This window comes from Podospora bellae-mahoneyi, chromosome 6 (assembly GCF_035222275.1).
Source record: "Podospora bellae-mahoneyi strain CBS 112042 chromosome 6, whole genome shotgun sequence".
NCBI classification, from domain to species: Eukaryota; Fungi; Ascomycota; class Sordariomycetes; order Sordariales; family Podosporaceae; genus Podospora; species Podospora bellae-mahoneyi.
In genome coordinates this window covers 3,465,448-3,481,080 of record NC_085885.1, presented here as the reverse complement: position 1 = coordinate 3,481,080, position 15,633 = coordinate 3,465,448, and the positions used below count along the sequence as shown (strand labels likewise).

Below are 15,633 nucleotides of genomic sequence, written 5' to 3'. Positions count from 1 at the left end.
TGGTAAAACCATCGCACTCATCTCTCATACTTTTACATCCCCAACATAACCACCCCTCCACGCCCTCCCAACCACCTCTTCCAACCCCCTTTTCCACCCCGTTATAGTACTGGTATCATTCACAGCTGTCCCATTCCCCCCCGCAAAACCAACATACTCCCCCAAACTAGGCGGCAGATCCCCCACCCCCGTCCCCCAATCACTCTCCCCATCCCCCAGCACAAGCACCAACTCCTTCCCCTCGGTGAAAAAACTGTGATCAACCCAGTTCTTGGTGTATCTCTCCCCATTGAGCGTCGCACTCTGGATGTATACACTCTTGTACCCCCCATCAAAGTTAACATTCCTCACCCTTGCCACCTTTCCCGTTACCGGGCTGGTAATGTTGACTTGTTCGAAAAACGGCGGAGTAACAAGGTAAACGTTTTGTCCCGGGTTGGGGAAGAGGCCCATCATTGAGAGCGCGACAAACGAGCCCATTGCGCCCGAGTCGTCGTTGCCGGGGAGGCCGGAGGGGGTGGGGGAGAAGTAGGAGGGGATGTAACTGTGGGATCGGAGGGCGGAGAGGGCGGGGCGGGCGGAGTAGTGGTATTGGAAGACGGTGAGGAAGGAGGGTTCGTTGCCGATGTAGGTTATGTTTGTGTTGTGGAGGTAGTCTAAGCGGGAGGTGAAGAGGGATGGGCCGCCGAGGAGGATCAGGAGGGTTGATTGGTCGTGGGGGACGAAGCTACTGCACTGTCAGGGAAGGGGGGCCTCAAGAGGGGAAAGGGGACGAAAAGAATACAAGTTGTACTCCCAGATGGAGCTTTCGAAGGTCTCCCTCCCGGTGTTTTGCAGGGAGCAGACGGAAAAGGTGTCGAGGTTGGAGCAATTAAGGGGGTTTTGGTAAGCCCAGGTCCCGTTGAGGTAGCGCGGTTGGAAAAACCCGGTGAAGCCTGTGTTTGTGCCGTTCCACCAGAGGGAGGTCTGGTCAGGGCGGAAGAGGTTTTTCCAGTTGCTGCTGGAGGCAAGGTACTTGTCCCTGTCGGCCGTGCGGCCTAGCCCGTGGGCGATTTGGGAGATGCAAAAGTCGTTGTAGGCGTACTCGAGGGTTCGGGAGATGCTGCGGGTCATGGTGCCGAAGCCTTTGTAGTCAAAGTCTTGGACGGGGATGTAGCCTAGAGCTTTCCAGCTGTCGAGGCCGCCACGGCCTTCGCAGCACCAGTCGTAGGGCTCGACTTCTGCATCTTTGACTACGGCTGCGTAGCCATCTTCCCACTGTGGATGCGTTAGTCAGTGAGACTCAATGAGAAGCGGAGGGGTAGTACATCGATGCCGTCTTTTATGCCCTTGATGAAGGCATCGGCCAGGACGTTGTCTGCGTTTGATCCACCCTAGCCTCGGGTTAGGTTTTTAACATTGACATAATCTTCCAGGCACTACGAACCTGGGTGTAGCCCTTGTTGAGACTCATGCGGCAGTCTGGCAGCCAGCCAGTGTGCCGGTAGGTATCTATGAGCGAACGCACCATCTCGGCCACTGCGGCTGGATCAGTGATGATAAGAAACGGAATTTGGGAGCGGAAGAGGTCCCAGATGCAATAAAACGAGTCAAAGTATGGCTCACTGCTCTCCCACAACGGATTTTCCCCGGTGTAATTCTGAGGATTGACCATGGTCCGATAGATGCCGCTGTAAAAGTTGGTCAACAGCGAACCTTCCACTCCCGCAGGCGACACCTTGATAATGCTCATTTTCTCTCTCCATTTTTCGATAGCAGCTTCTGACACCCTCCCGAAGTCATAATCTGGAATCTCCGTTTCGGCGTGTTTGCAGGCTTGTTCAGCACTGATGAAGCTGTTGGCTGTCCTGACCAAGATTGGCTCTGCCCCTGAGCTGAACCTGACAAATGCCCCCCCAGGCAATGGATATCCATTGATCGACCTGGAAATGGTCAAGTTCTTCACCTCTGTGCTGCCTCGACTGTTGACAAAGATCCCGCTGTCCAAAACATCGGCGCCTTTGAAGTCTGTGCAAAAGTGCAGCACAAAGTTGCCGCCACCGAAGCTCGGCAGGAAGCGGGCACTCCCGGTGATGCGTCCTGTCTCGGGGTCAACCGTTACGCTGCCGTTGTCCTGCCGGGAATCAGACAAGTCTGTGAGGTCCTGCAGGATGAGCGGTTGAGCCGGCTGGCCGTCTGATCCAAGCGTTGGAAAGGTAAACCTAAAGAGTGACGTGTGCCAGGTTGTGGTCATGTCGGCTCTGATGCCGTTGTTCAGGGTAATGCCGAAGGTGCCGGGTTTTGCTGTCACGGTGTTATTGGCGAACCCTCCATGGGCAGCTCGGCTCTTTTTGGGGAAAACACATCGATTGATGTCACCTTCTGGACAGTTGGTGAAGGGGAACAGTGGGAAGTTTCCCAGACTTGGACTCCCGCCAGTTCCACTGTCGTGCATGCCGCTGAAGCCAGTGACAAACGCGCCATCCAATGTGAATCCGCCTTGGTTGCTGCTGCTATTGGTATCAGCCACCGCCTTTGCCATGCCATATGGCAGCGAAGCTCCTGCAAAGACATTTCCACCGTTGCTGGCCCCAATTAGTGGATCGACGTAGGCGAGGGGATCGAAAACGGCGTCCTCCAGCGCTTCGACGCCCAGGACTTGCCAGCAAAGAGCAAGAAGGGCAAGCATTGTCAGTGGAGCACCAACAAACTGAAAGGGTAGATGAAGGCCCAGAAAGCAATGAGCCACGAGGCGGGCATGACGGCCCCTTTTCTGTCCCCAAGGGGTCTCATTCCATGGAACATGCCATGGCCCATGTGTGACGGTTACCGAGGCGATTGCACTGGAAAGGGAGGGGTGCAGAGATAGCCAATTCTTGATTTGTGCTTCGATGAGGTTTCATCCGGGCCTGTTTATTGCCGGCTCCTGTAGGCTGTTCAAATCCCATCTTTCCATGCTCCATCCTGATAACTTGTAGTTCATCAGCTTGATATTCGTGGATGGTACAAAAGACGGCATCACAAGCCATCTCGCTGAATCAAACAAACGGGCTCTGTGTTCCCACTGAAGTGTTTGGCTCGAGGTTGAAATCAGCATGGTGAAAGAAATCCATGATGTTGAGGATGGTGGAATCATCAACAGGAACAGTGACACTGCCAGGATGATTAAGGCCCCACCTCGGGCGCTAAACTAGCGCGATATGCACGGCATCGACAGAGACATCTGCCGAACCTGGCAGGGGTGTTTGTCTTTGGCTGATCACCCGTGGACCACCCACATAATATTGACAACCATCCGTGCCCTCATCTGATACTCGACAGCATAGCATCGTCAAACCACCGCCCACGACGTAGCTGGAGACAAACAAGTGCTTCCTTCTGGTTTCAAGCCTCACTACCTATTTACGTCGAAAAGCAGCAGTTATACCTCAGGCCCCAACTATTCCCACCATATTATCTGCCCACCAGTCCGATCCGATGCAGGCTCCCGCGCAATATCGTCTGCTGTCCTCGTGCCCCACAACCAGTTTGACAACGTCTCCCATCACACAGACACGGTTTGTGTGTCGTTGAACTCTTCAGTACCAAATGTCTGTTGGTATCCGCCAATGTGACGCAGCATACTTCAACAACTGGGATACCCAACCTCCCAGATATTTCCGATAGGTGATTGGGTCTCAATGGGCATGCGCTTCGTTCAGATGGCTCCTCAACAGAACATTTGCAAAAACTAGCTCAATTTCGAGGCCCAAGTCTAGCATATAGCTTCAGACGTCTCTAAAAGACGTTGATGTTCATGTCACCCAAACCTTTAGACGATCCCGATCTCTCCTAGCTGAACAAGATCCAAGTGGAATTCTGGAAGACCTCTAGTCCTTTGGGAAAGGTCGCTATCTTTTGCTATGACCCGCAGCTCTGTCTGCTGAAACGGCCTGCTTCGGACGGTTTCTCCACTTGATCGTTCCTTGTAGCTAACCAGATGCCAACAGAGTTCGCTGGTTCGTTCTTTGCAAGGAAACCGGCATGGCACCATTGGATTAACGGTCGAGTCATTGGTGCCCAAGAACGATGACCCCTGATAAGTTCAACCTGCCCCTGCGGCCCTCTGTCAACCAGATCTCTGTACTCATTTTTCAGTTGTAGTCTTGCTGACTGCTTTCCAGTCAACCTGGAAATTCTCGGTATTTTTGGCGCCAATGCTTTCATTAAAGAGGGACACGCTTGACTCTCTATCGACACTGAGCGATGGCCAAAGCCTGCGCGGCAGTGGCCGCTCGATGTTGCCCTGCCCAAACGATCCACGATCAAGTGTCGCCAATGCAACTGCTCTGTCACCACCGCCGGCCTTCAAACCCCCCCAGCCACAGTCGACTAGCCACGTCCCTTCACGACTGCGCAGCGATTCGGGATTATCTCTGCACACGAACCAAGCAGCATTCAGGCAGTACACCGACTACGGTTCAGATGGCTCGGTACGGTCAATTTCTAGTCGTACCCAAGCGGGCAGTCCCACTGAAGGTGGGAGCGTCGACGATGCACCGATTGGACCCAAACCTAGCATAATTCTTAAGGACTCCATTCTCCAAGCCAAACTGCTTCCCAACTTCTTTGACCCTGCCGTCATCAAACTCGCCTTCTCTAACCCAACAACCGGTCACAAGCTCTGCCGATATGCTGCCAGAAAGGGTGGACCTTCAGCAAGTTACATGGACTTTTTGATCAGAGTGGATGAGTACTTCCGGGCGTTTGGGAACATGACTACACTGATCAGTCAGATCACGACAGATTTCACCGGTGTGGTGGCATCCACACCCATTGAGCTACCACAGGACATAGCCAACAGGTTGAAAAACAACACCAAACACTGCGCGCGAACAGCATTGCCGTCGCTGGAACGGCTTTACAGAGAGGCGAAGGCTGCAGTGGAGGAACGATTGGCCGAGACACTCTACCCTGAGTTTGTCAAGTACCAAATATCCGAATGTATGAGGACTTCGCTGTCTACAAGCCAGTCTTCGGCTGGGGGCTTTCTGTCGACATGCCCGGGTCTAGGAGACGCCTTTTGCTTGACAACCCCACTCGAGCCCGACAACCCCATCATCTGTGCCTCGGATGCACTTTTGCGAATGTCTGGATATGGGCGCAAGGAGATCATGAACAAGAACTGCAGATTCTTCCAGGGCATATGTACCGACCCCGAGGCCACACGGCGTCTAAGCGAGGCTATCTCAACTGGGCACGAAACGTCCGAACTCCTCATTAACTACCGCAAGGATGGGACCCCCTTTTGGAACCTGTTATTTGTGTGTCCGTTGTTTGAGGGAGGAACGATTCGGTACTTTCTCGGTGCCCAAATCAATGTGTCTGAGAGCATGGGGTCGGACTACAAGGATATCTTGCGTATCCTGAACTTTGGCCCCCCTGGAGAACAGCAACACCAGCAAGCCCAGCAGCCGTCCGGGAAAGGCCCACGACCAGCCGAGAAACCGGTGTGGAGGAATCCCATCAATGCTGATGCTGAACGTCCCCTGAGCTCAGCCAGCACCCACCAAAAGGCAGCCCTCCGCAATCGATTTTTCAAGAGGTTTTCCCGGAAGGGGAGCACTATTCAAGCCAGGATTCCAACTTGGCCGAGCACTCCTCGGGCAGACAGTCCCTCGAATGGGGTTTGCGGGTTGTCAAAGAAGGCCATCCTGCCACCCATATCTCGGAAGGCCGAAGCCCCGCAAGAAGAGTACAGCACTCCTTACTCGCGGTTCTTCGTGTTGAAGTACATCCCATCTTTGCCCTCAAGCAGCACCGCCGCAAGCATCAGCACAATGCAGCCCACGCGGCCAAACTATCATTGTAGCTCATCGACAAGCAGCGGTGTTGCGGCTCAGCTAACAATCTCCTTCTCTTCCCACTTTGCCCTGTCGATGCTGGGTCTTCATGAGCCGAACGATGCCAAATTGGTCAGTGGACGGGATATCTTCGCAGTGTTGACACCAAACGCCGCCACGATGAGCTCGATCAGCTACAAGCAAGTGCGGTCCGCAGTGTACTCGGCCATTGCAGCCGGCGAATCTGTCAGCCTGGACATAACGACAAGCACAGCTTCGCCACCTCCGTCGCAGCGACCAACGTCGCCTGTCAAGAAGGTCCACACAAGGGGAATCAGTGTCGCCAAAGGCGGGGACTACCAGCCCTCCAGACTGAGCGACACGTTAGACAGAGGAGCCGACTTTCTGAGCTCGGTCTTTTCACACAATGGGGCGGGATTAGGAGGGAAGAATGCCACAAGGAAGGTGGTGAGCCACTGGACCCCACTGAAGAATGGCAACGGCGAGGTAGAGTTTGTGGTTGTCATTTTGACTGCCGCCTCTTGATTGTATGCTCTCTCGCATCGGCAGGCGTTGGGGATATTGTTGGCATGATGTTGATGTGTATGATGCGGCACGATATGGCTTGATGACTTGATACGCTGCAATGGACAATGACTATACGCAAAATAGACAGAACCATGGATGTTAGACGCCGTCTGGAGACGACTGAATAGATCCATGGTTTATGGTCTTTTCTCTACACAAAAATACGCTCCTTCCGGCTGCATAGAAACAGCAAATTGGTATACCCACACATGTCTACATTCTACACACGGAGCTATGCCTGATCCACAAAGCTCCTTACCAACTAAAACTCCTTTGTCTCTCCTATCTTGCACACCCCAAACACACCCTCTTCCTGTATCCCACTCCTCTTCAACGCATCCTTCAGCAATCTCGGCGGCTCCTCCACCTCCTCGCTCGTCAGCACCCACGTGCCCCAATGTATCCCCATCGCCTGCTTGCACTTCGTGTCCTTGAAGATCTCCACCGCATCATATGGATTCGCATGCATCCAGCTAAACAACCACCTCGGATGATACGCCCCAATGGGTATCAATCCCAGATCAAACGGGCCCATCCTCTCCCCGATCTGCTTAAACTGCGGGCACTTTGGCAAACTCTCATACTCTGGCCCGTAATCCGCCGCCGGATCCTTCCATTGAGTAACCGGCAACTGCGGCACCCTCCTATATCCTGTATCACCCCCGAACCAAACACTCTTCCCCCCGGATTTAACCCCCCAGCTCGCCCAGAGAGTCTTGTCATGATCAAGCCCATTCCTCCCGCTCGAATGCTGACACGGCAGACAGGTAATCTCCGCCTCCATCCCCCCCTGTCCCTTTCCCCCCTCCGGAGTCAAACTCATCTTCACCCCTTCCCACCAATCCATCTCCACCACCTTTTCCACCCCACTAGCCTTGAACCACTTCTCCAACCCCAACCCGACGAAAAACCAGGCGTTGGGATGGTGGCTTTGGATGTCTTTGATAGAAGAATAACTCAAATGGTCATAATGACTGTGCGAGATCACCACCGCGTCGACAATGGGTAGATCCTCTAGTTTACACGGTGGAGGTGTGTAGCGCTTCGGCCCGAACCACTGCACGGGAGCACAGCGGTCTTCAAAGACAGGGTCGAAGAGAACCCTCAGACCGGAGGGGAACTCAACGTAGTAGCATGCGTGACCGAGCCAGGTTGCTCGGAGGGAGGTGTTTTCCCTCGTGGGGGAGAACGATGGCGGGCAGGAGGGGATGTTGGCTGCTGAGGTGTCGGGTGTGGGAAGGTTTCCTTGGAGTTTGGCGCTACGTTGCTTTGTGAGTGAATGGTGGTGAACAATCACGGGAGGGTAGTAAAACTCACGTCAAGATTGCCCGTAAGGTCTGGAACATCGTCGGCTTTGGATCCCCCGCCGAGGGGTACGGATTCCGAAACTTGACATGTCTCCCGCCCGCATCTTTAACATGATGAGGGTTTGAAGCTGCGTCGTCGGGGAGGTTGCTTGCCCTGACTGGTTTCGTCACCGAACTCTCGTACACGACCGCACCCGCAGCGGTAGCCATCGTGGCAGCAGCGGCAACAGCAGTTGAGACAGGAACAATAGCTGCTCTTCTCGTGGCAGGGGCCGAATAATACCCAACCAACCTCGGCCGGGCAGGGTTACACGTGAAAAATGCTCTCTTCGACGGCGAGGATGTAAACCGATTGACAAGATATCGACCCAGAACCCGTTCCACACCCATCATGAACACACCTCGAACAGCCAAGGTGAAGAAGCGGCGGGGGGGTGTGGTTTTATGCTTAAGCAGCTGCCAACTCGAACCCGGCCAAGCTCAAAGAAGGCAAGGGTGTCTGTCAGGCCGCGTCGCTGTTTCCGGGGCTTATCGGACTTAAGCCAAATCTCACTCGTCAACTGTCAACTCAACTTAAACAACCGACCGCACATCCCGAACCAACCATACAGAATCTCGAAAAAACGCCAGCTGAGGCAGGTCAGCATTTGTGTGTTGGTCGCCGGACGCCGTTAATTCCGCCGACGGCGAAGGAAGCGGTGCTCGCTGGGGTCGGCCCGGAGGTTGGAAGGTGTCCGATGCCGAGGGGAGGGTTAGGGTTGTGTTTTGCCCCTGAATTTTGACACTGGTGATAATTGGTCCATGCCCGAGATTCTGGAAGGGTTCCTCGATTTGCAGGATCGCGGTTGACGCGTTCTATCAAACGACAGGACCCGCACCGTTGAGCTGCGAAGTTGGGATGGCTTCTTAAACATGGGTTTCACAAGCCTCAAGAGTTGCCAATGCCCTCAGATTGCATGTGACTTCGCTCTCAAGCCTGCTGCCCGGCTGGTTCCTTTCGCGATTAGGGGTTGCAACAAACGCTCACACTTACATCACTTCCGCACAGCGACGAGGCCTTCAAAACTAACAATGTTTATTTCCTCATATCCCTCTCACGAATATACCAGAGGACGCTATAAACCCAAGCAACTAACGTGTCCCTGCACAAAAGAAAACTAGATTCATAACCCCTATCCCCAACCTCAATGTGCAAGGCCATTCAAAAATCTAACTCGAAACCAGATCCCCTCTCTTATGCTCCCTCCATTGATCAAATCCAGCAGCGGTCTAAGGAGCTAGGCGAACGGGCATGGCCATCGGAGGCGCGTAGCCGTTCATAGGCGCCTGGACAGGTCCGCCAGGGCCAACAAATGTGCCAATGGGGTAAAAGGACGTGATCTGGATCGGGATGCCCGTGTTGGGCCCGACGGGAGAAGTGTAAACAAAGGACTGAGCGGTCATGGAGACAGGTCCGGCACCCATGCTGCTGGACATACAAGTTAATCTTTCGAATTTTTTGTTCTTGTCAGCATGGGAGCGGTTCTTACTACCCCATCATTGGCATTGTCATGGCAGCTGGGGTCATGGGCCGCATGTTGTTGGCAAAGTTGGCTCCAGCAGCGGCTCCCGCTCCGGCGGCAGCACCCGCGAAAGCCCCGGCAGCAGCGCCGGATATGGCACCCGAGGCGGCACCAGAGGCAGCGCCAGCAGCAGCCCCGGCAGCTGAGGCTCCAGCATAGCTGGAAAGTCGAAGAAATAAGTTAGAGGGGTAATTTTCTTGTCTTCATGTGGCCAAGGAGGAAGCCAGAGATATGGAATACTTGCTTCATGACGCCGGACATGTTGTCGGACACATACCCATGACAGCACATCTGAGGCTGAAGCTGGACGGGCATCCCGTACGAGGGGTGGCAACCACACGGGCAGGGCATAGTAATGGTTTGTGGTCTTTGGTGATGAAAATGAATTGAGGTGTGGTCGAGATGCTGAACCGCGAGTTGAATCGCGGGGAATGGTGGTATTGTAAAGTGTATGAAGTTTGTAATGTGTGGTGGAGAGAGGAAAAAGCGCAGAAGCTGCTGCAGCTTTAGTCGAGAGCTGCCGAGTGGTCACGGGAGATATTGTCCTCAGGCATGTGAAGGGAGAAGGCGGGTAGTTTACATTGTCCGTCATCATGTAATCTCATTGTGGTGGGCTGATTCGGTGTGCTGACCTGTTTGTCACCGCCAGAGATGGGATGAAGAGTCACCCAGGCTGCAATTCAAGGTATTTCTAGCCGGCTGCCGTATCCATTGTTGACGTTGGGAAAGAACGAACGACAGTGACGTGGGGGCGGAAACGATGAAGAGCCCTTTCCCAGATGATGTTGCTCCCTTGAAGGCGTCATATCGCCCGACCAAATGTAAGCTTGTTGTTGTTGTTGTCTATCTGGTATTTTGAATACTACTAGCATCTCTCACAACTTGAGCACCATCACAAATTGCCCAAGGTCACATCACACCAAAACTCCATCCTCAACCCCATCAACTCTTCAAGGTCAAGGTCCTTCACCTCAAGGCCACCTGGTGCAATACAAACCTCCCACTCGGTCAGCGGTGTTTGAAGCGTGCAGTCCCTCTGTTGACTGTATTCTCTGTCGCAGACAATCGACCCATCTAGAGGAACGTACTCAAATAGCAGAGCAAGGGCATCTCCCACGAAATTTGGCACCCTGTCTGTCCGGGCGCCAGGCAACGCGATATCGGAAAAGCGGCCTGGTGTCTTGAGATACAACCTCAAGGTGTCAATCCCCGTGGGTGGGCAAACCGTCTTCACCCCATCAAGATAGCATCGAACGCGACTGACACGGATACGGCTGAAGCCGTTGAAGATGTTTGGACCTGGGCGAAGCGAGACCGTAACCGATTGCCCGGCACCCAATTGCGCTCGCGAATCCGTTGCGTCCGTAGCATTTCCAAGTGTGCGAATTACAAAACGGCGGTTCTGGATCTGGACGCGTAATCCAAAGGCGGCAACGCTGCCCTGGAGTTTGGCAGCAGCGTCCAGGAAATCCACAACTGGCTGAACAGGCGAGAAAGCGATGGGGGAGTAAGGTGTGAGGGCATGGAGCATGTAGGCCTCAGAATATGACTGGAAGTCTAGAAAAATCAAAGAGCGAATCGACAAGAGACGGTCGAACATGGCACGCCGCAAGATGTCGAGCACGGCGTCTTGCTGCATCAGGGTCGTAGTAGAGAGAGTGAGGCGGGCCTGGTCGCGGCGCTGCAGCTTGACGAGCACGACAGCAAGATCATCGCCACGCCTGCACAGGTATTCCTGTGTTTGCAGATAGGTCTTGCCATTGACAGCCAATTTGCGGAGGGAGAGAAAGTATTCTCGCTTCCCGTCACAGTCGACACTCGCAATGGCTTTCTCCATGTCATCGACCTGCTCACGAAAAATGTCCCACAGGGCGGTTGCGTTGAACACATCCATGTCCATATCAGGACGCTGCACTGCAGTCTCGTCGCGATGTTTCTTTGCTGCCTCAAGAGTCGCTACAACTCCGGCCACCTCACCAGCCAGCTTCGTCAAAGACTCAATCACAGGCTTGATCTCCTCGTAAAACTGCTTTAGCTTTTTAAAGATCTCAGTTAGCGTCTTGGTTACTCCCACGTCTGAATTGATGGCGGCGCCAATTGAGGGTGCTGCAAGACCTCCTGTAGCGACTGTCGCGGCCACCGCACCGAAAACGTCTACGACGGCCTTGCATACGCCCACCACGGCTTCTTGCTCCTTTTTCTTGCTCCATGCATCGATACCAGCGTTCAAATCTTTCTGGACCTTGTCGAGAGACTTTTCGTTCTCCAGGAAACGCTTTTGGGCCACATTGTTGGCGTTCACCGCCGCTTCGTACCCCTTTTGAGCCAAAGCCTCGAGAACCTGGTATTCGGTAATGGCATCCTCGCTGCGTGCGAGCATGTTGGCTGTCAGAGCTGCGAAGTTACCTCTGGTGGTGTCCTGAGCCGCGAAGCTTCGGAACGCATCCTCTAAAGCTTTCGCCACGATGAGTCGAGACTTCAACACTTGCTTGCTGGCGTAGATGTTGACGGACGGCACATTAAAGATGTTGTGGGTATTCGAAAGAATAAGGGTATTGTGTAACGACGAGGCTTGAATGTTGAGACTAACTGTAGTCGGCGATGCGCTAAGGTTACACACCCAGTTGAGAATCTCGAGTGAAAGCTGACGATCTGTATGGAGGATCGAAGCAGCAACGAGAAACTGAAAGTATACAAGTCGTGGGAGATTGTCGTTGATATAAGATTCGGCTTCGACCGTTCCATCGGGTCTCAAACGGTCCAGGTAGTCTGCTGTAGACATGTCGAGCATCGAGGGTTCAAATTGTTCCGTGTAGAAGTCTTCTCCCGTCCAGACCACTTGGATGCCCCATTTATCCCGGTCTAAGAAAGCGACATGGATCTGGAGGATCCATCGGTCGAAATGAAGTTGACACCAAAGCTAGCAGGCAACGAATATCTGAAGATATCGAGAATACAAGTGGTCGATAGACTCATTTTGAGGGCATTTTTAGCATCGGCGAGGCACTGTAACTTGCGGGCAAAAATGCGAAGGTCTATATCGTTGGCTAGGTCGTCATGAGCGACGACAACATTTTCGGGTATCTCTAGCGTGTCACAGTACACCACAAGTCGACGAAGGGCGGTATTCAAATTGGCATCTCTGACAAGACGGTTGGCCTGTGCCAGGGACTCGTTCAGGCGCTGGACGGGAGAGCGGAGATAAACCTGGCCGCTCTGTCAGCCCTGTCAAACATTAACTTTAAAAGAGCCCGAAGCCCACATACCATACGACTGTCCGCATCGAGATACGTTGCTTCAGCGTAGTCTGTGGCAAAGGTCTTCTCTTGCAGAATAAAACCATTGACCATTTGGTCCGACGCAATCTTGAAGTTCATGATGCAAAGAGACAGTCCTACTTCTTGACACTCTAAAAGCACTGGACTGTATCAAAAGCAATGCAAGGCAAGGAAGGCATTGATGGCAAGAATCGAGCAAGACCAAAAGTCCACCTTTTTCCAATCTTTTGGTCAGAAACTAAAGAACAATAATATTTTGCCTTTCATTTCTCTCCTGATATCACGCCTGCTCATTTCTGGGTACTTGCTTGTCTGAACCTAGCAGGTCTCTCCCCTCAACACCTCTCCATCATGCCTGCCTGCCTAGAAGACGCTGCTCTTTAGCCGCATGTATGCTCAAAACCTACCTATTCTACTTTCAAACAAGCCGCTGCAAGTGCTTCTTTCGTAGCCAGTTGCCGTCGAATCGACAGAGCGAACCCCCGAGCCACACCAATTTCGGTTCGCCCTAATACTGGCCATATTGGGCCCAAGTGGCTTACATTTTATCTGCAGTCCTCACCAATCCGCCATCCGACATCGACATCAGCCCAGCTGGACTAGTCTGGTAAAGTCCCTCAGATCGCTTGGCAAAGTCGACATTGGCTCAAGTAGGTTTGCGGTGTGAAATTGCTCCAACTGGGAGAGAAAGAGACTCGAATATCGATATCGGGCTGCATCGAGTCTCAACAGAAGCTGTGCGTTCCAGACCATTACAATCCAAAATACCTGCGTGTTTTGAAACCATTGGGTATAAAGCCATGATCTCTCCAAACTAAAGCCTTGTGAAGCATCGGCTGGGGGGGTACTTTGCAAGGCAACTGCGGGAAAATTGAGCAACATGTTGTGGGAGGAAAGAAATTTGACTCCAGACTTTTACTTTTCGTGTCCCGACATCATTTGAATATGGCTAAGGAGGTACCTAGTACTCAAAGGTCCAATAAATAACAAGACAGTGATGACGCAATTCCCTACGAGAATTCAGTCCCCCAATAAGAATAGTGCATCCCAACAAAAATGGTTGCCTAGAAGGCGACTTGCTGCAAGTTGCGGATTACCTGAACACGAAGGGCTAGGTGGAGTTGGTCAGCATCAAATGCCACAAGTCAGAGAAAAGGACACAGCGGCGTTTGCCTTATAGAAATGGTTCGCATGAACTGAATGATGACAGATGGGTGACAAAGGCCTCGAAAGCTGAGGTGGGCATTACTTTTGAAGAAGACGTACATGAAGGCTCTGCTCCTTCGCTTCTGCCAGACCGTATCGAAGCTTCACTTGTCAAGGACAGTTTGGATTGCATCTCAATATGGCGACCGTCCAAGTTCTTGCCCCTCAAGCCGATCTGGATACCTTTGGGGAGCAGGCTCTTACTTTTCTTCGGCAAGCTCAGCCGACAGCAACTGGGATACGAATCGTGTATCAGGAGACAGTAGGAGCCGATGTAGACGGCACTCATGGCTTCTCGCTCGATGATACTCTTTTCACAAAGCTCCAACTCTACATCGCCGCCTCTTTCGTTTTCCCGAAGACACCAGATCAATTCCCAGCCAAGTACCCCTTTGCTGACTTTCGCACGACCAACCTCAAGAAAGGGAATTACGAGGTGTGTGGCCAACCTCAACTCATTACCTGTGACAAGGGCTGTGATACAGGGCTTGGAACAAATAGTTCAATTCCAGTAATAATCTTCAATGGCCTCGAAGTCCTTGATGAAGGAAAACTCAGAGTAATACAGTGATCCTGAACGCGTATTTATCTCCCTGTTCAACTGGTCCGTGCCTTCATGCCTCAGGCCTCTGCCAAGTCCTTCGATATCTCTCTGGGCCAATAGTAATCCGTTAATACCCGCCGTGCCTTTGATTGCCTGCGTCACTTCAACGAGAGGCTCACAACTTGCAGATACCCCTCCTTACGGTGATATTGATAGTGTTGTTAGTCGTGGTTGCAGGTGGTTGGCCTTTGCCGTGTGACACCATCTCCCCCCTTCTCATGCTCGCCCACGAGCTTGGTGATGGCTTCATACCTCGATGCGCGAGTCTCTCGGCTTGTCGGGGAACTGGGCGTGAAAGGCTCGAACTGCTGTCTTTGCTCCATCGCTGTAGAAGTGATCGTATGGCTCCCAGGTCCAGTGTCTCCGTTGAGGCCAACCTTCCCACTTGACCAGATACTTGACTTCTTCACCCATTGTGGTCGAATCCATCACCTTTTCCATTTGATAGTCTTCTGCCTCTACCGGCTCAGCTTCTCGCAGGACCTGGTCTGGATCAGGCAGTGCCTGTCCGCCAGCGCGATAGGGCTCGATGAGGGAGACGTGGAAGGTATTGTGAATTCGCCAGTGTTTGGGGAGAGTCAGTCGGACAGCGGTAGGAGAGATTACCTTCTGAATTCGGAACGGGCCCAACATCTTCTTATCCAGCTTCTTGGAGGGTCGCCGGGTCTTGATGTGCCTGGCGTTGAGCATCACTAGTTGGTCTTGTTCAAACGAGGGTGCTTCTTTTCTCTTCAGATCTGCCCACTGCTTCATGCGTTTGCGAGCGTCTTCCAGAGAATTCTGCGCTTCCTTGTGAACTTGGGTCATCCAGTGAGCATATAGCCGGCTCGAGGGGTTGTGAACGGTGGTATTGGAGGAGGGATTGTTGGAGGCGGGGTGGTAGCCATAGTTGAAGATTATATGTGACAAGGGCTGTAATATCAGGGCTTGGAACTCATAGTTCAATTCAGGCTAATAATCTTTATTGGCCTCGAAGAGCGTGATACCGAAAAGAAGAAGAGATACAGTCTTGGTGTTTCCAAACGCGTATTTTATCCTCCCTCGCGTGGCCCGTGCCCTTGTTGGCCTCAGGCCATCGCCAAGTCCTTCAATATCCTACTGGGCCAGTGGGCTTCCTTTGATAACCGCCCTGCCTCTGATTGTCTGCCTCACTTTGAACGAGAGGCTCACAACTTGCAGTTACCCCTCCTTACGGTGATATTGACAGTGTTGTTGGTCGTGGTTGCAGGTGGTTGGCCTTTGCCGTGTGACATTACCTTACATGAAGACTCCGATTACTAACGCGCC

At 52.8% G+C, this 15,633-nt stretch overlaps 5 protein-coding genes across 5 annotated transcripts; 1 reads left to right on the top strand and 4 right to left on the bottom strand.

The window, feature by feature from the left end:
• Positions 1-24: 24 nt before the first annotated feature.
• QC761_609260 (uncharacterized protein) lies at positions 25-3,100 on the bottom strand (the record flags this gene model as incomplete). The annotated part of the gene is made up of 4 exons (XM_062881343.1): positions 1,427-3,100; positions 1,308-1,373; positions 785-1,257; positions 25-730 (listed from the first exon to the last, which is right to left on the bottom strand). Exons 1-4 carry the CDS (start codon positions 2,666-2,668, stop codon positions 25-27), a joined length of 2,487 nt encoding a protein of 828 aa, XP_062730065.1. The 5' UTR covers positions 2,669-3,100.
• Positions 3,101-4,175: 1,075 nt separating this feature from the next.
• On the top strand, positions 4,176-6,347 carry QC761_609250 (uncharacterized protein; the record flags this gene model as incomplete). Its single annotated transcript, XM_062881342.1, has 1 exon — positions 4,176-6,347. One exon carries the CDS (start codon positions 4,176-4,178, stop codon positions 6,345-6,347), a length of 2,172 nt encoding a protein of 723 aa, XP_062730064.1.
• QC761_609240 (uncharacterized protein) lies at positions 5,403-8,412 on the bottom strand. The gene is made up of 2 exons (XM_062881341.1): positions 7,707-8,412; positions 5,403-7,648 (listed from the first exon to the last, which is right to left on the bottom strand). The coding sequence occupies exons 1-2, from the start codon at positions 8,087-8,089 to the stop codon at positions 6,652-6,654; spliced, it is 1,380 nt and encodes a 459-aa protein (XP_062730063.1). The 5' UTR covers positions 8,090-8,412; the 3' UTR covers positions 5,403-6,651.
• A 342-nt stretch (positions 8,413-8,754) lies between these two features.
• Positions 8,755-12,040, bottom strand: QC761_0098590 (uncharacterized protein; the record flags this gene model as incomplete). Its single annotated transcript, XM_062873076.1, has 3 exons — positions 8,755-9,164; positions 9,226-9,417; positions 10,179-12,040. The coding sequence occupies 3 exons, from the start codon at positions 12,038-12,040 to the stop codon at positions 8,966-8,968; spliced, it is 2,253 nt and encodes a 750-aa protein (XP_062730062.1). The 3' UTR covers positions 8,755-8,965.
• An 80-nt stretch (positions 12,041-12,120) lies between these two features.
• On the bottom strand, positions 12,121-12,635 carry QC761_0098580 (uncharacterized protein; the record flags this gene model as incomplete). Its single annotated transcript, XM_062873075.1, has 2 exons — positions 12,121-12,474; positions 12,525-12,635. 2 exons carry the CDS (start codon positions 12,633-12,635, stop codon positions 12,121-12,123), a joined length of 465 nt encoding a protein of 154 aa, XP_062730061.1.
• Between the last annotated feature and the right edge of the window lie 2,998 nt (positions 12,636-15,633).